This window comes from Pogoniulus pusillus, chromosome 34 (assembly GCF_015220805.1).
Source record: "Pogoniulus pusillus isolate bPogPus1 chromosome 34, bPogPus1.pri, whole genome shotgun sequence".
Taxonomy (NCBI): Eukaryota; Metazoa; Chordata; class Aves; order Piciformes; family Lybiidae; genus Pogoniulus; species Pogoniulus pusillus.
In genome coordinates, this window is record NC_087297.1 from 9514628 (window position 1) to 9536259 (window position 21632).

Below are 21632 nucleotides of genomic sequence, written 5' to 3' on the forward strand. Positions count from 1 at the left end.
GTAACACCAGCCCTCCAGAGGCATCTCAGACAGGGCTGTGTATTCCTTTACCGGGCCCACAGGAAAGAAAGGCAAGCAGAAACGGTACAAAAACTTTTAGGTGGTGCTCTGCAGTAATGAGTATGAGGTACCTGAGACCCTCTCCTCTCTGAGCTGACAGAGTGCTAAGAGTCTTTTCAGATCTGTAAAAAGCCTTAGGGAGACATCAGCCTCATTTTCACAGCCCAGTTCAATCCGAGCAACGCAGTTCTGGGCAAGAGAACTGACTTAGAAAAACAGAAAGCATGTGCAAGGAGGTGGTAGTCATAACCCAGTTCATTGCAACTGAGCTAACCATGTCAGAATGTTTTTCCTGCAAGTGCATATGCCATTTTAAAAACTTCCTCATGATGGAGCCACCTGTATTGAATTGTTCTGTACAAGTTCTGAGCTCAATGTGACCAGAGACAGGCAGTCTGTTCCCTGTATTACCTATAGGCTATTCTGATGGATTAAAGCTGTTTCTTATTTAACTCTCTCTCGACAGCTACATTTTGGCTGCCTTTTTCTACTCTCTCTGAGAAAATAATACAATAATACACAAATATAACACAAAACTGTAAGCTGCTCGTTGCCCTTGTAAATAATTTGGATGTGATTACTTAGGAGAGTACTTTTACAAAGAAAATCACAGACTGTATCTGGTTGGAAGAGACCTCAAAGATCATCCAGTCCAACCCTCGACCCAGCACTGAAGGGGGTCAACAGTAAACTATGTCCCTAAGTGCCAGTTCCACATGGTGCTTGAACACCTCCAGGGATGGCAGCTCCACCACAGCCCTGGACAGACCATTCCAATCTTTGAGAACCCTTTCAATGAAGAAGTATTTCCTAACATCCAGCCTGATCCTTCCCTGTTGCAATTTGTAGCCATTTTTTCTAGTCCTGTCACTTGTCACCAAGGAGAAGAGGCTGCCTCCTCCTCTCTCCAGCCTCCCTTCAGGTAGTTGTGTAGAGTGGTGAGGGCTCCCTTCAGCCTCCTCTCCTCCAGACTGAATAATGCCAGCTCCCTCAGATGTCTCAAACCAGGTCAATATCACAAATGAATAAATATTAAAAAAAAAAAAAAAAAGCCATTAGTCTTCAAAAAAAAAAAAAAAAAAAAAAAAAAAAAAAACCCAAAACTTGCTGTGATTTTTGTGTGCATTTGTTTCATAACAGGCAAATCAAACCTGACCTGTAGCAATTTAGGTCATGAACTACACGTACAGATACAATGTGGGGAGCAGACAACATGCAGACTGCATGAGGAAAGAATTACTGCTCACAGCAGCTTGCCCCAGGGAAATGTAATTTCTGGAGACAGAAACAAATCTAACTGAGTCAGTGCAATTGAGTCTGGGGAGCAGGACACAAGGTGCTGGGATGTGGCTCACTTATCTTGGGGTGAGCCTGCAGCCGTACACTACAGACCATTGTCACTAACTGATGCAAAGTGCACTCGTCTGGAGACGTGCTTTGGTTTGGGACAGAAAGAATAGTGGTGTAAGTGATGACTAAGTCCTAACTGACCCCAACAATCTATTGGTATCAGTGTGGTGTTGATGTGAATCAAAAAGGTTTTTCTTAAGAGCCTAGATGAGAATTTTAAAGAGTTACTAGTGTTAGGAGCTGGTTGGGATGATTTTACTGAGAGGACTCTAAACTCAATTTCTATGCTATGCACTGTGGTGCATAGCATAGAAAGATTTAATGGAATCTTCCTGTTCATAGACAGCAAAGTGTTGGAGCTTAGGGCAGAGCAGGTGAGTCTCAGTACCTGGGAAAAGAGAGTATAAACCTCTTCTCCCAGAGTGTGAGTTTGTGTATCCACTGGATTTTCAGCAGGACAGAACAACCAACTCTGCTTTGAAGGAAGCAGATGAAAGACCCAAACACAGCTTTTGTACAGGTTGGTAAACCCTGGGACAACTTCTGTCTTGTATTTTATCTTGTTATGAACTTTGCATGTTTCCCACCTGAGAAATCTGTAGCACTTCTCAAACTCTCCACAGTGGGCTTATGATGATGGTTGCCCAAACAAAATTGATTTAATTATGTAAGCCTTAGCACAGTGCAAAACTGTGTGTTTTATAGAGGCAGGTGTTGCACATTTGTTACCTAGATACTTGAGGAATAAAGAGTGATTTCTCTACCTGGACCCCACACCTACCCTGGCTTGTTTCAGCCCCAGTCCTCAAATCCACTTATCTGCATAGACAAAGAGAACAAACTGCTGCAGTGAACTGTGATGCAAGTCTCCCTACTCAGCTCCCTCACAGTGACTCCAAACCAGTGCTCAGAACAATGCTGCTGTCAGTTTTCAGCAGGGCAGGGGGAAATGGGGCATTTTCTGTCACTCACGTGATGAGTTCCTTTTTGAGATCTCTTGAATGGAGCTTGGGCTTGGGACTTGGTATGGACACATCTCCTGGATACTTCTTTTCCTCCATATTTTCTGGAGAGCTCACTGGATCTTTCTGAAATATTAGATGAGAATGTGGTTAAAGATTTCTCTCTTCAAGGTTTCCTATACATTCAGCAAATAAGTTGCTGTGGCAAGAAGACAATCTCTTGGAAAATATTTATATATATATAGTTTTAAGAAATGATGGAGAGAGGTGAGGGCAATTTAGTGCAGTCAGCATTTCAGGCAGACTTTTAAACATACTATATATTGCTGAAAGTATTTCTGAAGGTAGATGCTGGTTTAAAGCTGTACATGGGAAAAATGTGGTGTAGATTAATAAAATTCTGCTACAAACCAAAGAAAAAAGAATGAAAAGCAGCTGCTGAAATATATAGAGAGCCAAACAGGACTTCCATAATAAGGGGAAGTACAAGTACCTCACTAAGGTCTGTATGCAGCTGAAGTGAGACTGCACTGTGAATTACAGAATTGCAATCAGCAGTGAAAAACCCTGTTGTACAGACAGGAAGGTCTGCAGGATGGAGTGACTTGCTATCTTACCCAAAAGGTGGAGTCTTGTTAAAGTGAAAGTCCTAAGAACAAGCTCATGTTGAAGTTTACTTAGTAGCAAGTTACTAAGGCTAGTTATTAATTTCTACTATTTGTAGATTAAAATCCCCACTGCTGCAGTGCTGCTTGATGGATGCACCATGAATATTCACTCCCTTGGGAAGGTATTTTGGAAATCTAGAGTCCTTAAAGGGAATTACATTTCTGTGTTCTCAAGAAAATCTCTGATCACTTCAAAATTGCTTGGTTTATGCTATTTTGAGAATTAATACTTTCAATTATTGTTATTTTTATGACAGATAAGTATTTCCTTTCTAGAAGGATGCTCTGTGGATAATGCATCACTCAAGAATTCTCCAAAGCCTGTAGCATCAACTACCAAATCTCTGTTAATCCCTTCTGGGATTTCATGTTGGTTTTGAGACTCTATTCCAATACTCAAGTAGATATCACCCAGAGATTACTGTTTGTGGGAGCTGAAACTGATGTCTGTGGTTGAGGGGGGGAATCTCCCAGGTCCTGCTAAACTCATGGGGTTGATGCCATAGATGCTCTGGGCTCATGCAGCTGATGAACATGCCAGGACAGAGGCACAGAGATGTCTGCAGAGTTGTTAATACAGAGCAGAGGGCTGAGGAGAAGCTGGACTGAAAATGGAGATTCTGCCTAACGGGCCTTGTAAGCTCTGCGGGGGTGTTTCTTCTGATAAAGCTTCCATATGGTCCTCAGTTCTGGCAGCTCATCTTTGCCTGTTTGGAGACTGGATCCTCAATATGACTTCCTTCTGCTTTCTGGTACTGGCTACCTACTGCCTACTGAAATTCACACTACACATCCATATAGAAACCATGCCACGTTAGTGCTGTATCAATTACTACTCATTTTTGCAATCACATTTTGTGGGGGGGGAAGGGGAGTGTTGGTGTGTTTGAGAATAATCTCATCTGCTACAAATATAGAAAGCAAAAATGCATCTATTCATCTTTTCTAAACAGTCTGCAAAGTAATTATCAAATAATTAGTTTAAATTTAAAGAAAAACCACCCTGATTTATTTCAGACTTTTAGAATTTTATTTCTAAAGGAAGACTTCAGATAAGGAGGAATAGAGAAAATTCAAGGTACTGCTAATATGTTAATAAAGAGATAATAAATAGTTGAAAGTCCTCCAAGCACAGGAACTAAAATACTAAAAAAAACAAAAGGGGAAAAAATTAATGCCAGCTTTGTTAAAGATTCAAGAAATCTCAAAACAGTTTTCCAGCACTGAGTCAAATCCTGGTTCCAGTGACATATGGAGGTGTTTTTTGCCACTGCAATCTGCAGGATTGGGATTTGAGTTCCTGACTGTCCCTCTCAAGTGCTGACCTGTCTTGCTTCATACCTATTAAAGCAACTCCTGCAGGGATCATCACCAGTGTAAGTCACTGCAAAATCAAAAGCTCCCCAAAAAAACCAACAAAATGATCCTCCCAGTTGCCAGCTGGAAGTGTGCAGATGTCTTAATGCCTTCAAAAACCACAGGTGAAGTGGTTTCCACTTAAGGTAATGGAGGTTGCAGAAGCCTGGTCTATCAGTTTCCCCTCTGGCAGTGTAACATTAGCCTCTTCCACTTCTTGTCAAAGGTCCAGCTGATTGGAGCCTGGTGTAGAGGATGGTAGAAAGGCTACTGTGACAACCCACTGGGATCCTAAACTGTGTGGGTGTACCTCAGGTGCACCTGCAGCAGAGAAGAGAAGCTGCAACTGTTTGTGCTGCAGGGTTTATTAATGTTTTCATATCTATAAAGCTTGGGCTCATTATCTCAAATGAAAGTTGTCTTTTGCTGGTGCTAGACCAGAAACTTGTGTGTGAGAGTTATTATTCATCATGTCACTGTCTGATACCTGCTCCACAGAGAGAATGATGTACATCAAGGCTTGACAAAATGCTACAGCATTACAGGTCACAGCTTCCTTTAATGATGTTCCACTGAACCATTTAACAAAAAATAAAGACTCTGTGATGAAAGTTGACATGAGAACATCTACAGCCACCAGCATGGCTAGTAATAGAAGGTTTAGAAATGCAGCATTTGTATTGTCTCTCTTTAAAAGACTTCATTATGTTTTCAAATATTAATTCCCCTGGCTTACTAAGTTATGTCATTTTTTTGGAAGCCTATAGCTGCACACCTATTTACACAGTGCCATGATTTCACAGTAATTGCTCTGATGAAAGGGAGGGAAAAACTCTAACAAGGACCAAAGCAGGAATACAATTAGTTTCCTGGTTAACAGCCCTGGAGATATTTTCCAGGAACGAAGGAAGCACAGATATTTAAACAGGTGATTTCTTCAGCATTGTCTTAGCACCGTATGGAGCAGCCTGAAATCCACAGATGGGTAGGAGCTGCGAAAGGCAGACAGTGCAAAGGGCATGCAGGCGAAGGAATTAGGAAACTGCCTTTCTAGGCTCTTACATCATGTGGCCCAAAAGAGGCTGCATCTGTCTGAAACGAGTAGGTCAGACCTAAAGGGCAAATATTTTTTAGTCCTCTGCACTTACTACTGGCTTGGCTCCTGTGCTTCCACAGAGATTTAGCTTGAGAGAGAGAGATAATCCTTTTGGAAAACACTTTTAGCACTTCCCACTTTTTGAAAGTCTGTTAGGTGGCGAGCATCACAGCTAGTCGAGTCCAACCTTTTGGCGTATAATTTTGCCTTTCCCATTTGCACAGACTTATAACTAAATGCTGTTAAAACGCTGAGGAACTCCAGCCTAAGAGGGAAGTCAGCCCAAGCAGTGCACACACCACTCTTTTCTGCAAAGAGAACGTGTGTATTCACACAGAACTCCAGCCTAAGAGGGAAGTCAGCCCAAGCAGTGCAAACTCCACTCTTTTCTGCAAAGAGAACGTGTGTATTCACACAGAACTGCAGCCTAAGAGGGAAGTCAGCCCAAGCAGTGCACACACCACTCTTTTCTGCAGAGTGTGTGCATTCACACAGAACTCCAGCCTAAGAGGGAAGTCAGCCCAAGCAGTGCACACACCACTCTTTTCTGCAAAGAGAACGTGTGCATTCACACAGAACTCCAGCCTAAGAGGGAAGTCAGCCCAAGCAGTGCACACACCACTCTTTTCTGCAAAGAGCGTGTGTGCATTCACACAGAACTCCAGCCTAAGAGGGAAGTCAGCCCAAGCAGTGCACACTCCACTCTTTTCTGCAAAGAGAGTGTGTGCATTCACACAGAACTCCAGCCTAAGAGGGAAGTCAGCCCAAGCAGTGCACACACCACTCTTTTCTGCAAAGAGCGTGTGTGCATTCACACAGAACTCCAGCCTAAGAGGGAAGTCAGCCCAAGCAGTGCACACACCACTCTTTTCTGCAAAGAGCGTGTGTGCATTCACACAGAACTCCAGCCTAAGAGGGAAGTCAGCCCAAGCAGTGCACACTCCACTCTTTTCTGCAAAGAGAACGTGTGTATTCACACAGAACTCCAGCCTAAGAGGGAAGTCAGCCCAAGCAGTGCAAACTCCACTCTTTTCTGCAAAGAGAACGTGTGTATTCACACAGAACTGCAGCCTAAGAGGGAAGTCAGCCCAAGCAGTGCACACACCACTCTTTTCTGCAAAGAGCGTGTGTGCATTCACACAGAACTCCAGCCTAAGAGGGAAGTCAGCCCAAGCAGTGCACACTCCACTCTTTTCTGCAAAGAGAGTGTGTGCATTCACACAGAACTCCAGCCTAAGAGGGAAGTCAGCCCAAGCAGTGCACACACCACTCTTTTCTGCAAAGAGCGTGTGTGCATTCACACAGAACTCCAGCCTAAGAGGGAAGTCAGCCCAAGCAGTGCACACACCACTCTTTTCTGCAAAGAGCGTGTGTGCATTCACACAGAACTCCAGCCTACGAGGGAAGTCAGCCCAAGCAGTGCACACTCCACTCTTTTCTGCAAAGAGAACGTGTGCATTCACACAGAACTCCAGCCTAAGAGGGAAGTCAGCCCAAGCAGTGCACACTCCACTCTTTTCTGCAAAGAGAACGTGTGCATTCACACAGAACTCCAGCCTAAGAGGGAAGTCAGCCCAAGCAGTGCACACTCCACTCTTTTCTGCAAAGAGCGTGTGTGCATTCACACAGAACTGCAGCCTAAGAGGGAAGTCAGCCCAAGCAGTGCACACACCACTCTTTTCTGCAAAGAGAACGTGTGCATTCACACAGAACTCCAGCCTAAGAGGGAAGTCAGCCCAAGCAGTGCACACTCCACTCTTTTCTGCAAAGAGCGTGTGTGCATTCACACAGAACTGCAGCCTAAGAGGGAAGTCAGCCCAAGCAGTGCACACACCACTCTTTTCTGCAAAGAGCGTGTGTGCATTCACACAGAACTGCAGCCTAAGAGGGAAGTCAGCCCAAGCAGTGCACACTCCACTCTTTTCTGCAAAGAGCGTGTGTGCATTCACACAGAACTGCAGCCTAAGAGGGAAGTCAGCCCAAGCAGTGCACACACCACTCTTTTCTGCAAAGAGCGTGTGTGCATTCACACAGAACTGCAGCCTAAGAGGGAAGTCAGCCCAAGCAGTGCACACACCACTCTTTTCTGCAAAGAGAGTGTGTGCATTCACACAGAACTCCAGCCTAAGAGGGAAGTCAGCCCAAGCAGTGCACACACCACTCTTTTCTGCAAAGAGCACGTGTGCATTCACACAGAACTCCAGCCTAAGAGGGAAGCCAGCCCAAGCAGTGCACACACCACTCTTTTCTGCAAAGAGCACGTGTGTATTCACACAGAACTCCAGCCTAAGAGGGAAGTCAGCCCAAGCAGTGCACACACCACTCTTTTCTGCAAAGAGCGTGTGTGCATTCACACAGAACTGCAGCCTAAGAGGGAAGTCAGCCCAAGCAGTGCACACTCCACTCTTTTCTGCAAAGAGAACGTGTGCATTCACACAGAACTGCAGCCTAAGAGGGAAGTCAGCCCAAGCAGTGCACACTCCACTCTTTTCTGCAAAGAGCGTGTGTGCATTCACACAGAACTGCAGCCTAAGAGGGAAGTCAGCCCAAGCAGTGCACACACCACTCTTTTCTGCAAAGAGCGTGTGTGCATTCACACAGAACTGCAGCCTAAGAGGGAAGTCAGCCCAAGCAGTGCACACACCACTCTTTTCTGCAAAGAGAGTGTGTGCATTCACACAGAACTGCAGCCTAAGAGGGAAGTCAGCCCAAGCAGTGCACACACCACTCTTTTCTGCAAAGAGAGTGTGTGCATTCACACAGAACTCCAGCCTAAGAGGGAAGTCAGCCCAAGCAGTGCACACACCACTCTTTTCTGCAAAGAGCACGTGTGCATTCACACAGAACTCCAGCCTAAGAGGGAAGCCAGCCCAAGCAGTGCACACACCACTCTTTTCTGCAAAGAGCACGTGTGTATTCACACAGAACTCCAGCCTAAGAGGGAAGTCAGCCCAAGCAGTGCACACTCCACTCTTTTCTGCAAAGAGCACGTGTGCATTCACACAGAACTCCAGCCTAAGAGGGAAGCCAGCCCAAGCAGTGCACACTCCACTCTTTTCTGCAAAGAGCGTGTGTGCATTCACGCACTCACGCTGGAGAAAGTAAGCAAGCAGTGAAACTCCATCAATGTACAGATGGGAGTTTATATTGATTCCAGCAAAGACCAGAACATAATGGTGACATGAATAACAGATAATAGCATCTGGCACTTTTAACATTTTTAAACCCCGAAATCTTTGGAGAACTGACAGTTGAACTAACTGACAGCTCCAGTTATTTCTCGCCGCTTTCCTTTGGAGAGATTTTGAGCTCTTTCCAAATTCAGATTGGGTTTTTTCATTCTTTTTTTTAAGGGGGCATCTGGACAGGCTATTTCACTGAGAGAGAGGAAGACAATATTTTCTGGAAATTACCACCAAAATTAAGCAACTGTTGTGCATATGAACCAGATAACAATGAATTAGAAATAGATATAATCAGTCATTTTCTTTGCATCAGGAGAACTGCCAGTCTCTGATTTGCAAAACACAGCCTCTGGCCCTCAGATCACTGGACATGTCAATGCTCCCTGAGATCACAAAAGCTCACAGCAGAGGTCTGGGGCCAGATCCTTGGTTGGGGACAAACCTCACAGTGTCAAACCACTGAGTGCAAGGAGCAAAAGTGCCTGGGCGCAGACCTTTATGTCCTGTTGGGTAGTCTGCTGATGCTTCCAGATTTCTGTGCCAGCGAGGGAGGGGGAAATAGCCACCCATTGCAGCCTTCTGAAAGCTGAGCAAGGTTTGAGGAGGATGTGGAGGTGCTCCTGCCACAGCTCCTGCTGAGCTGCGGTGGCAGCAGGGAGGAGGAGCAGCAGAACAGGCCCCTTGCCAAGTCTGCGCCACCGCCTGAGCCCCTGCAGCAAGGCTTTTCTCACCATGCTGGATGTGCTCGCTCGGTATGCAGCATCGATGGGGACAGCCTGAGCCCTCAGCCTACCACCTCTTGTCAGACCCACACCAAAACCCCAATACAGGGATCGTGCTCTCACTGCTGAGGTGAGGAGCATCATCAGCCCCCAAAGGGCAACTTAGCCTTGGAGAAGCAACCTAGCATGGCAAAAAGTGCGTTAGTGTCTTGTGACAGATCTCCACTAGGTGCTGGCAGATTTTCTTTCTTCACACAACTTAATTATCTTCCATTTCTAGATATTTCTGGACTCAGAGGCCTAAGTAGATTTACACCTGCTTGTGTCTTCTCCAAGTGCCTCTTTGGATATTTGAACACAAGATAATTTTGTTAAAAGTATAATGTTCAAATGCTGTGAGCTGATATGTAAAACCAATCAGGGAGGAAATGCATTTGAAGCTGAATAAAGACTCCAGACTGGGAGAGGAAATGCATTTGAAGCTGAATAAAAACTCCAAAACGGAAGAGGAAACGAATTTGAAGCTGAACAAAAACTCCAGACTGGGAGATGAAATGCATTTGAAGCTAAACAAAAACTCCAAAGTGGGAGATATTTTGCTCTGCTTCAGAAAGCTATCACTCAGGTTTGTTTATGTTAATTACCAAGATTTTATCTAATTTGCCTTTAAGGTGCTGCTGATCCCTTCCTGATCTAAGAAAAATGCACGAAATCCAGACTGTGACAACTAGGCTCAAGAGAAAAAGATAAAGCCAGGCTTGCTATCAAAAGACAAGAGTAGGAAAGGAAGGCAAAGAAAGGAGACCATGCTGCCACCTTGCCAAGACAGGATGAACAGACCTGAAAGAGCAACCCAGGAACAAAATCAGATCAATACAATTATCAGCTTGGAAGTGGTGGTTTAGAAGATTAGCCATAAAAATATTTGCTGAAATTTTGGTTATTCATCTTTGCTCTTGCAGCTGCATTTCCTACGACAGGTTGACACCTCTAGAGACTATCTGAGTTTTTTCTATGCTGTTTTCTAATGGGATTTTAAAAAAAAATGAATTAAAAAAATCCCAACTGGTGGAAATGATGTACAGATGTGCTACTTGTAGATAAAATCAGCAGGAGTTCCTAATACTTTTGTATTTCTGGCCCATGAGGCTTACTTGTGAGATCTAAGACTCGCTGACAGAGGTTTCTTCATGTTAGATGTAAAATAACATTTTTTGTGCCTGAAATAATATTCCAGGCAAAACTGTAAGCATGTGTTTAAATGCTTAGATCATGAATCATCCAGAATTTCCTTGCCTTAGAGAGTTGTAAGCGTTCAGAAGTGGGCTCTGAGAATAAAGTCTTTTAAAGTGAGGAATGGGGGGTTTTTTTTGTGCCACATCTGAGAGGACAGTGAAGTCAGCTCTGTGTTCACCAACCTCTACCTATGGACATTGACTCCATTTAAATTGCATCCCAAAGACCATCAGATGACCACTCATCCAAAGGGAAAAGCCACCCAGAAACTGGAAGAATACCTCTTTTTCTTCTTCTTTCCTGCCGTGGGTCTTGCTGTAGTTGATTGGTGTATCCCAGCCTTCCTGTTCACAAAGAGCCTGGTAGAAGGCTGCATTTACCAGGACGCTGCTTGTTTTGAAAGGGGACGAGGAAGGAGTAGGAAGTGCTGTGCTGGAAGAAGTGAGAGGCATAACTTTGTCTTGGCTTCGGTTCTTTTTCATGCTCAAATCCAGAGTGCCATTTTCATCCACTTCTATCTCAGCTCCCTGACATGCAACAAGAAACAGAGGCATGTTTAGATACGGACATGGCGAGGCTGCAGCATAACCATGTGGTGCTTTTAAAGGATAAATATCAAGGCCTGATTTATTTACATTTATCTGAATCTAAACCCAGCTTTTCGATTTATGTCAGTTAATGTCCAACTCTTAGGCAGACTTAAGAGTAGCTTCAGTAATGGTATCCCTGCATCTCAGCTTAAACATAGTAAGTGGAATTTAAATAAGATGCCTCTAAACCATAACCTATACACTCTAAATCTAGTTTTATTTAAAAAAAGTTTAGCTTTAAATCTTCTTGATCTTTTCACTCTTACAGAGAACTATGACCCCAATTCACAGTTAAAAGCATTAATGCATTGTTTAGGTCAGCAGCAGCATTATTATTAGATATCCTCCCTTCCCCCCACACCTCAGAAATATTACAACATCTGCATCATGGGGGAGAGAAGGAGGGGGAAGAAATACATCTAAAAGTAGCACATTAGCAGAAATTGTCACTGTGCTTTTGTACATCTCTCAAAAATGACATCTTGCTTTAGTCATAGTTTGGCTAGGCCACTATGGCACAGGTCTGCACTGAGACCACTGAGAGCCTCAGGAGGCTGTCCCTGATGGAGAAGTGCAGTATGTGATGTAAAAAATTTTGCTACCAAGGAAATACAGCAAAGGGCAGTCTGCTTGCAGCAGTCTGTACAGTCCGGGCAGAGACCTGGCTTCTCTTTCCAGGCTGGGAAAAGCTCTCACAGCAGCTCCTGCTCACAAGAAGGGGAAAGGACTGCTCAGCTGTATAAGAACAAGGGAAGGAACATATTGCTCTTCTTGGGTTGATAAAAAGCTTCTTTAATTGCAACTCACTAGCAAAAAAATTCTTCTCAGGCACAATATGCAACCGTTCATATTGACCTGTTCTGTATAGAGGGATGAGTAGAAGTATAAAACTAAGCCTTGCTGCTGCCAATTGTTACTAAAGTCAAGTAGGGGAAAAGGTGACAGAGATGACTTGTGGAGGAGCACTTGGCAGTCAAGTTCCATGTTGCCCTGAAAGACTGTGGAAAACATTCAAAGACTATAGAGATAAATAACAAGGTCATAGACCTAACGTGTAGAACACTGTAGTTAGCGCTGCTCTGTCTCATGTCGTCACTACTATATCTTGTTTGCATCACTACAAGGCCCAGATGCTACTTGGGCATTTGGGGCTAGATACATTAGGTGGTGTATAATTGTAGGAGACAGACATATAAATCCAGACTAAGATTTACTAATCTTAACCTGCACCTAAATGCTCTGTTGTAAGTGGAAAACAGACATGTACGTCCAGGTATGTTCTTCCACCTTTCTTCCTCCTCTTCCTTAAGAAGAGATGAAACACTAGCAAAGAGAGCCCCTTTCTCTTTCTTCCCACCAGCTGGTGCTGGGTGATTAGTCAACCCGCCAATGGTGAAAGATGGGGCAGTGAAAGTTATACTTGTTTGAGGATGTGAAAGGGTTGTGGTGAAATGGGGAGCTCCTCCCCTATGAGGATGCTTGAGATGGCCACACCAACTGAACTGAAGGCACAAGCTTCCTTCCTGCAGCCTTGTCTTATACCGCTGCCAGCGGTAACTCGTTTAAAGGTGAACAATGTCTGATGAAATCTTTTTCATCAGAAGGAAAATGCTGGTAGAAGATGAAAATTTCAGGCCCAGCTATGCCTTCTCCCTCAGCCAGCCTGACTGCCTCTTGTACCCAAGGGCCTCAGCCAGATGCCCACCTAGATCGAGGCACCACCGAGCCATCTGCTTGTCCCTCATTCAGAAACTCAGGCACCTCTTATATTTTCTTCCCCTTGCCTAGCAAAGTTCACATTTCCAATCATACAGCTTAGAGAGAGGGATGTTTTATTATATTTATGGGAAGTAAATACACTTCTAATATGTTCATACTAAGACGCTTTGGTTATATCTTTCTGCCCCTTTTTAGTAAATAGTTTAATCTCCTGTGATAGTTTTAAGCCCTGAATTTGACAGTGCAGCTTATCCTGGATAATAACTTAGTAACCACAACATCTTATGCCATCTGTATAATATCAAATACATTTTTATACCAACATTAATAAACCTTAGTTACAAAAATCCAAGATATTAACTATCTAAGTGCCAAGCACACGCTCCAGGATCTGACAATACAGCTCTGCCATGATTGTCCCAGTGTTTTTTGGCTTCCTAGCTGATATGTAACTATAGCAATGAAACAGAGCTACAGTAATCAAGTTTAATGACCAATGTAAAGTAAAATGCTAAATATTGTAGTTGCTGACATTTTTCATAATAAAAAAACTTGGGTTAAGTCTGCACAACCAACATTCACATAAAATTCCAGACCTCTGTGACAGATGGCTTAGGAAAGGAAGCCATGTGACTGGGCTGCAGTAGTTTTATAGTGCAAAACCCATAAATAGTGCAGATTCTCTGTCACTGACAAAATATCGACTACTCAGAAGGCAACAGCGATGGCAAAAAGGACCCAAACCAATCAAGGTCCTCTCCTCGGTGAAAAACTGGAGGTAGAAAAATATCAGGAGATGTGTTGTCTCTGAGAAACAGGTAGCATTAGCTGCACCAAGGAGCTCCAGCTGATAAGCAGAATATTTACTAATGTGGACATTTCCAGCTTCCTCAGCACTTTGGTCAAATTCATGTAGAAGTTGGGTTGTCCAACACGTACCTAATTCTGACCAGGGAAGGCTGATTTCTGTGTTTGTGAAGTAGTGTACAGATGGGGTTTAAGTGAGCTCACAGATGCACACCACAATTAAATATAGTCATGGAAAAATATATCCCCTTTTCCCCATCACAGACTGGATCACAGGTTTATAGCATGGCTCTTTGTTCAGAATGGTATGAAAGAGCTATCACTTTGCTGCCTTCCTAGCAAACTCCAAATGGCAGAGTAAAAAAGAGAGGCTAGTCAAAGACACTGCTCCTGCTTCTCTTTCTGCTCTCACCCCGCCCTCCTCTCAATGTGTCTCCTTTGCTTGTTTTGCCAAATCTGTTTGTATGTTAATTTTAAAATCCACCTAAAAAGACAAAAATGTCAAGCAGCAAAAAAACCCCAAACAACCCCAAACCAAACAACAATGCTCCAGCAGTTCTGTGACATGCTGACAGAAAATGGCACTTCTATGCTTAACTTGTAAAGGCTCTGCTCTCCTCAGTGAAGGCAAGATCTTATTACTGACGACTCTAATGCATGTGTGAACAGGCCTGTATTTATCCATTTTTCATGACATCATTTAAATGTGGCTACCAAAACAATGTAAGCTCTGCCCATTCTTCCTTGAAAATGGAAGCAAAATAAAGATGCAAATGCACCTAACTTGTATTTGTTTGCAGCTGTGTAAAACTTTGGAGCCCGATGTAGGTCTTATTTACATTTATGTAAGTGTACATTTATGGTGCAAACCAGGGGAAAAAAAATCCTCTGAAGCACTGCAGAAAAGTCAATGAGGGTGAGAGGATACACAGAGTCATCAAATTCAGGTTACTCCTTATCTACTCCCATATCAGTGACAGTGTAATCACTCTCACAGCCTTAACAAGTAGGTGGAAAAAGGATTCCAGAGGAAAAAAACTGAGAGAAAAAATGACTGAAGTGAATTTTCTTTTTTCCAGGTTCTATTCAGAGAAAAGAGGAGGTAGAAGTACTACTCTATTGTGAACATCTATCTCAAATCAAGAGTAATACAAACATGTAAGCAAAAAAAAAAAAAGCTCTCTCTCTCCTTTTCAAGTGCCTTGTACTTTCCATGTTTTCTAGCCTCTTTATGTTACGACATAAATATCACGGAATGTTTTCTAGCACACTATTAAGTCTTGTGCTTAGAACTGAACTCCATGAAGTAGGACAATAAAGGATGTTGGGTTTTGTGGTAAATTACTCCTGCATTTTTTTCTTCTGCTTTGGGTCCATCTGATCGCTCACAACGTTTAATGCTCTGCAGTGTGTCTCTAGTAACGATTACAAGTTAAGCTTTATCTCCTAGCTGGATCAGAAAGAGTGAATTATTGTGTCTGCATGAATCTTATCTCAAACCTGTGGCCTTAGGGAGCTTGTATCTCTCAACAGAAGGGGGTTTATGGCTTCTTTGGTTGGCATCAGGCATACAACTTAATACCAAGTAAGTCCAAAGAAATAACATTATCCATGATTTTGTGTTCCCACTGGCACTTCAGTCTAATTCAGAAAACTCAAAATTGCTCTTCAGTTCTGGTTTTGGGGGCAACATTGAAACTAGCACCTCGCCATGTGTATGAATTCTATTCGTGGTGTAACACCATCCCAAAAAAGTACAACCTTTTCTACCTTCAGCTCACAAAAATACATCCACCTGCTCCTCAGTTCTTCAGGTTTCCATTTTAGCGATTAAGGTCCTCTGCAGAAGATTAAAATACTAATTTCTGTCAAAATGAGAACTCTTGCAACTGCCCAACAACATCTGAGACAAAAATGAAGTCAGAGTTTCAGCCCAGAGCAATTCACAAATTAAAAAAAGCTAGCCAAGAATGTACTCAAGGAGCAACATGCACAGCAGTGCAACAGGATGGTACCTAGTGACATTCTTGGCTGCCTTTTCCTCCTGTGTTTAGGCTGTAAGGTATTTGGAATAAAGGACTGCTTGACAAACGTGCTGTGTACTGACTACATTGTTGAAATAATTGATGTAATTAGCACCATCATCAATATCCAAGAAGGGAGAGATGACATAATTTTGTTCAGAAACAGAATTTGAACTTTAAACATTTTTAGCAAGTGGCATTTTCTGTTTTCTTTCAAGGCATGGTGTGCATATGCCATTTTGTCTAAACAGGTGGGAAACCCACCAAAACAGTCAACAAAATGTTTGGCAAGCAGCAGTGATGGGGATACAGATAAACTGTATTGCTTGCAGCTACCTCTGTGAGATGTGAATGTGGTGAGAACTGGAAACAGGGAAGATCCCTGGATGTTCTGGTGGGGATGTCAAGCCTAGCACAGTGCTAGAAACTGTAGGCTAAGCCTTCCAGGGAAGTCCTTCTGTTGACGTCAATGGGAGATGAATGAAGCTACATAAACTGCAAATCAAATGCAACAAGGAGACTGGTTTGGGGTAATGACCACATGGGAAGTGGCTGATCAAAGATTATATTCAGGTGAACAGTTTACTACAGTCCCAGGCAGAGGTCGAATGACTCAGATAATGTAACATTAATGTGGTGCTAATTATCTTTGGAAACAGCAAGATCAAGGTATCAGCTGATAGATAATTCATGGAGGAAGCTTAGGATCCATTTTACTGCTCATTCCAGAACAAGTTCATTCTTCAAATTGCTTAATTTATAATTTCATAGTTTTAATCTTGAGCTATTTGGTAGATCACCTTTCTGTGTTATACCTCTCTGGAAATGTGGCTTTTCTATGGTAGCATTAATCTGATTTTTTTACTCTTGCTACTCTTCCCTTTATAAAATTACTATTTAGGCTCTCCCTTTTGAACTGTTATGCAGAGAACATGAACTATATATTTCAAAACTCATTAAAGCAATGAAATTTGGAACTGTGCAGTAAGAGAAATCCTTTTTTTTTTTTCCCATTTAAATGTTACCTACAGAAAAGTGGTGAACATTCAAATTAAAATGCTCAGCCTTTGCTACAAAATAGACAACACTCTGGGAGTCAAAAAAAAAACAACAACCTGAGATACAGGAAAAATATTCTAGGTATTAATTCATGCTAAAAGAATATCTTGGTGTTTTCTCCACCTGTTTCAGGGAGGTGACATATACCTGCCTTCAGCAAATACAAGACAATGACACTTGCTTGACGTGCCTAAAGTTGAAGTTCACAGCTCACAGGATGTTAGGGGCTGGAAGGGACCCAAGGAGATCATTGAGGCCAACTCCCCTGCCAGATCAGGACAATGCTATCTAGCACAGATCACAGAGGAACACATCCAGACAGGCCTTGGAAGTCTCCAGAGAAGTAGACCCCACAACCTCTCTGGGAAACCTATTCCAGTGCCCTGTGACCCTTACAGTAAAGAAGTTCCCCCTTGTGTTCTGCTTTTAAAACTTAGAAGCACAACATATTTACAGCTTTAACAATTGTCTAACTTGCAGAAGATTGGCTTCAAGCACAGAAAACCTTCTGCTGTCCCACATGTCCTTGCTTTCCCACCACATGCAACGTGTCATGGCTTGGATTGCCAAGAGATTGCTTGATGCTCCTAGAAGAGCTCTCACACTTACAAGGCAGAAGCTTTCATCTGCTGAAGTATGGGCTCTGCTAATCAGTTTCCTCTAGACAAAGGTACAAAGGAACTTGTCAAAGGCAGGGCTGAGAGGTCTGGTACTACAGGATCTGACCACAGCCACTCCACACAGGTATTTTCACACCTGGTGAATGTTTGTGCTATGAAGGAAATCATTAAATCTGTAGACATCTGTTGATGCTGCATTATTTGGGTCTAAACACTGATGAAGTACTCGAAACTGTCACTAGGAGGTCTCTTCCAACCTCGTTGATTCTATGAGGTGTCAAGAGACTTTTTTTATCATCTAAAAATTTGTGAGGTATTTTAGCAATCAAACATTTACCTTTGTGGCCAACACTAGCCACACAGCAATTTAGAAACACTAATCAACAGTCAGAAGTCTCTCTTAAAATAGTCTTGGGTTTGTTTGTTTGTTTGTTTGTTTGTTTTGCTGTGTGTTTTAAAATAAGAAAGCAATTCACTGAAGAGAACCTGGAAATTTAGTTCCACTTCTTTTACTTTCCCCTCCCCCCCCCTTTTTTTTTTTCCCCTCTCAAACTGTGTATGAGAAATGTGCTAAAAACAAAATAAAAATGCTTTTGTGTGGTTTTGGCCACCAGATCTGTTTGGGACTTACTCGCCTGTATTGTGGCCAGAAGCTAATTCTGATTCTTCTGTCAGATGTTTTGTAGCAGTATGCCCTCCAGAAAGTCTGGCAAAAGTGGAGGCAGGCAGATAGCAAGGTGTGCAGGTAATTTTCTTTTAGGCTGGATTCCTGGCTGTGAAAAAGGAGTAAGCTATGTGCCCCAAGTGTCCCTCCATATCATTACTATTATGTTCACTTCCATTCAACCCTTCCCCATGATTTGGCAACTGTGAAGCAGGTATGGAGGGAGAAAATCTTTGGGTTATGCCTGGTCCCTTTACTGCTCTTCTCTGGCAAGAAAGGCCTGGTGCTGAGGTCAGCCAAAGGCTGCGACAGCAATTTAATCCATCCATTGGCATCAGTTGCCATTTCCATGCTACAAGTCTCTATTGAAGACTGGTAGAAGGAGACTTTTGCAGAAGATATTAGGGATGGATCTGTCATCTGGTAAGGGCTCTGTGAGCAATCTTTGGAGCAGATGCCTGAGTTACAGGAGATACATGTGTACACACTCCAAAAGGTCTAACACTGTGGCATTTCCCTATATAGGTGTCAAGATCCAAGACTTTACAAACAGAAAACAGAGTAAGGAATACCACTCTGCTAAGGTGCAAGGCTTTGAATACCTAAACAGGATGTTGTGCTGGGGATAAAATTCATAGTTCCAGTCAAGGAATAACATCTCTTAAAAACTGTGGGCTACCACCTGTGGAAGCCACCTGTAGTGAGACTGAGTGTAGCACTAAAATAGTCAAGGTAGAGCAACACCAATTTGCAGAGAAATAGGTCATCTGTCTTTTGGAGCACACGTCATGGCTCAGAACCCCAGAGCAGAAACACACCTGCTGCCTGCATTCTGATAAATACACAGCTTTTCACTGCCCAGTGATTTCTCTTGTAAGGGCACTGCCTCATCTACACAGAGCTTTCAGAAGTTGCATTGCTGTGCAGCATGTGGGACTTCCATACAAAGGATAAACAACAACAGTGCTCCCACAACCGCAGGCAGCAGAAGGAAACCTTGCCTGGTTACATCAGCAGTGCAATACCGTGTAATGGCACAAAGAAATAAGGCTCTTAGCTCATGCAGTACCGTTTGCCACTCAGAAATATCTGTGAGGAAACGTAGAGCAGAAACCAAAACATGAAAGCCACACAAAGATCCACAGTATTAGGCAGCTTTCCACTGTGACAGACTTGCCCAAATTATCTGTGGGCCTGATTCTCCTTCCTTGCCAGCAGAAAGGCAAGTCCTTACCCAACTCGCTTGCTATTTCCCTCCTTACACCTTGTCAAACTGTCACAAACTCCAAACACAGTTGACTCCATAGGTGTAGTTCTGCTCCACTGCTAGCAAAACATCACCTTGATTAATCACATGATATTTCCTTTTTTTTCCCTGTTAAATCAGCCTCCAAAATGATCACTTAGGGCAGGCTTCAGAGGGAGGAAAATTCCTTCCTTGAACAGATCTAACACATCATCCAACACAGATTGTTGCTGGATTTCAAATAACCTTCTTTCTTCCCTCCCACAGAACTTCCCCCCCACCCCCACCCCCCCTTGTATTTAGAGCTCAATTACAAAACGAGTTAACAACATAATGCCTGCTATTTGCTTATTTTTATCAGAACTGGTCACTACATTTCTGATTTTTTCCCCTCTCTCTCTTCAAAAGAGCATGCAAACAGAAGCCTCCTTTTTGGGGATTTAATGCAGTCACTAACATGAAAGACAGTTTATTCGCACAGTTCAGTAGCTAGCACACCCTCCAGGTTCTTGGACTACCCTACCTTGGCAGACAGACTCTGTGGTTTGTTGGAGAGGATCTCTGCTGCTTCCCTGCAGCGGGTGGAAAGGTTGAGGATAGCAGCAGCTGCTGCTATGTGGGTGTCTTCACTACATTGACCGTAGCTATAAGAGTTGGCATGGCAAGGGCTCTGTGTGTGGGCGCTAGCACTAGGCAGTCGATTAGAAAATTTCACTGGATTTGAAAAATGCTTTGCTGTTGAAGAGAGATTTGATTAGCAATTGCATGCATGAGATTTCCCCCATTAAATAGTTTTGTTTCTCAGACTACAATTTCATACATTCAGATAGTCAAAGAATAACATTTTTTTCCCCCCCAAACCATCCGCGTCCTATCGGCAGTAAGGGTTGGCTGTAAAAATGGCTTTGGAAACACAACAGTTGGATCTTTACCTGATAAATACACATCTTTCAACAAAACATCTGAGGCATACACTCAGCTTTTACTGTTTTTGCTCAGGTTTTACTCAGTTTTTGCTCAGACTTTACTCATTCTTTACGCAGGCATTAAAACCAGTGATGTCTAAGGAAAGACTGAACGAGCACTATTATGTTATTTGGAGTCACAACACTGGTAGGCAAATGCAATTGCAAATGTAGCTTTGTAAAGGCTTCCTCTTGGAGCTCTAATTGTGCAAAAAACCAACAGTGAGTTGTCCAGTCTTAGTTAAAACAACACTGCTTACCCTACTCAAACGAGTAAGTCAGTTATTCAAACAGCTTTGTTACGCGAGTAAAGAGAACATGACCAGGCTCTCGAATGAACTAGGGCAAGCAGATAAGTACATGACCTGCTAGGGAATATTCAGCCCTGATTTTAGGGAAATTTCTAGAAAGTTAAGTCTACCTTTTAATCAGTTTTAAAAAAAACATTATGACAATGAACACTGAGACTACAACTGATCTAGGCTCACTGTCTCTCTTTGGTTGTCATTTGGAGTAATACATAGATTTATCAGGCACTCAGCTGAGAGTGAAAATCTAGCAGGTGAACAGAAAAGCACTTTCAGAGACAGAAATGGTGTGTGTGGTTCTTTGTTTTCTGCTCCAGAAGCACTCTAAGACAGAGAGAACTCTGCTCCGTGTTCTGGATTTTGACACTAGGATGTCATTAACTGTTGCAGGGAAAGCACAGCAAGGTGATTTCAGTTCTTAGGGAGCAACACTGGCTTCTTTTGTCTGTAGCTTTCAACGTCCTACAAAGATAAACTAAGCAAAATCCAATTTCTCAGCCTACACCCAGATACACCAAGAACATTTCTGCATGTGGCCATCTGCTCACTCCACAAAGATCTGAGCCCCAAGTCTCCGATTCCCTCTGGATGTAGAGTTTTGGCTGGATGCACTTTAATGCTAAGATCTACACAAGATGTTGAAGAACTCATCTTCCCTCAAACGTGGGATGCTCTAGGAGAAATGCTTGTGTGCACTGGCAGTAGCTGGATGCCATATTTGGTTTGTCTAAGCACTGGAGGCATCTCAGTGGAGCAATACCTAATGGCCTCATGATTCAGTTCTCCTTTTCTCCCATGCGCATTGAAAAGGATTTATCTACCCTGCTGTAACACAAGCAGCAGGGTTTACATTTTCAGATGTTACTACAGCCAGCTTCATATTATACTTAAAGAGCAAAATAATGCATTTTCCATTAGCCACCCTAAAAGATTTGAAAAAAGGAGGGGGGAAAAAAAGAGAGCAGGCTCTGAAGGGTGCAGTTTTGTTAACAACT

The 21632-nt window shown here is 42.9% G+C and overlaps 1 protein-coding gene across 8 annotated transcripts in view; it reads right to left on the bottom strand.

Annotated features, from left to right (window-relative positions):
• The window catches only part of ST18 (ST18 C2H2C-type zinc finger transcription factor), a 215821-nt gene that overhangs the window by 20811 nt on the left and 173378 nt on the right, over positions 1 to 21632 (bottom strand). For all 8 annotated transcript variants that reach the window (XM_064170764.1, XM_064170759.1, XM_064170757.1 and 5 more), the window contains 3 exons: positions 19888 to 20099; positions 10917 to 11162; positions 2383 to 2498 (listed from right to left, as the gene is read on the bottom strand). In XM_064170764.1, coding sequence (XP_064026834.1) covers positions 2383 to 2498; positions 10917 to 11162; positions 19888 to 20099 — 574 coding nt within the window. The remainder of the gene's footprint in view (positions 1 to 2382; positions 2499 to 10916; positions 11163 to 19887; positions 20100 to 21632) is intronic.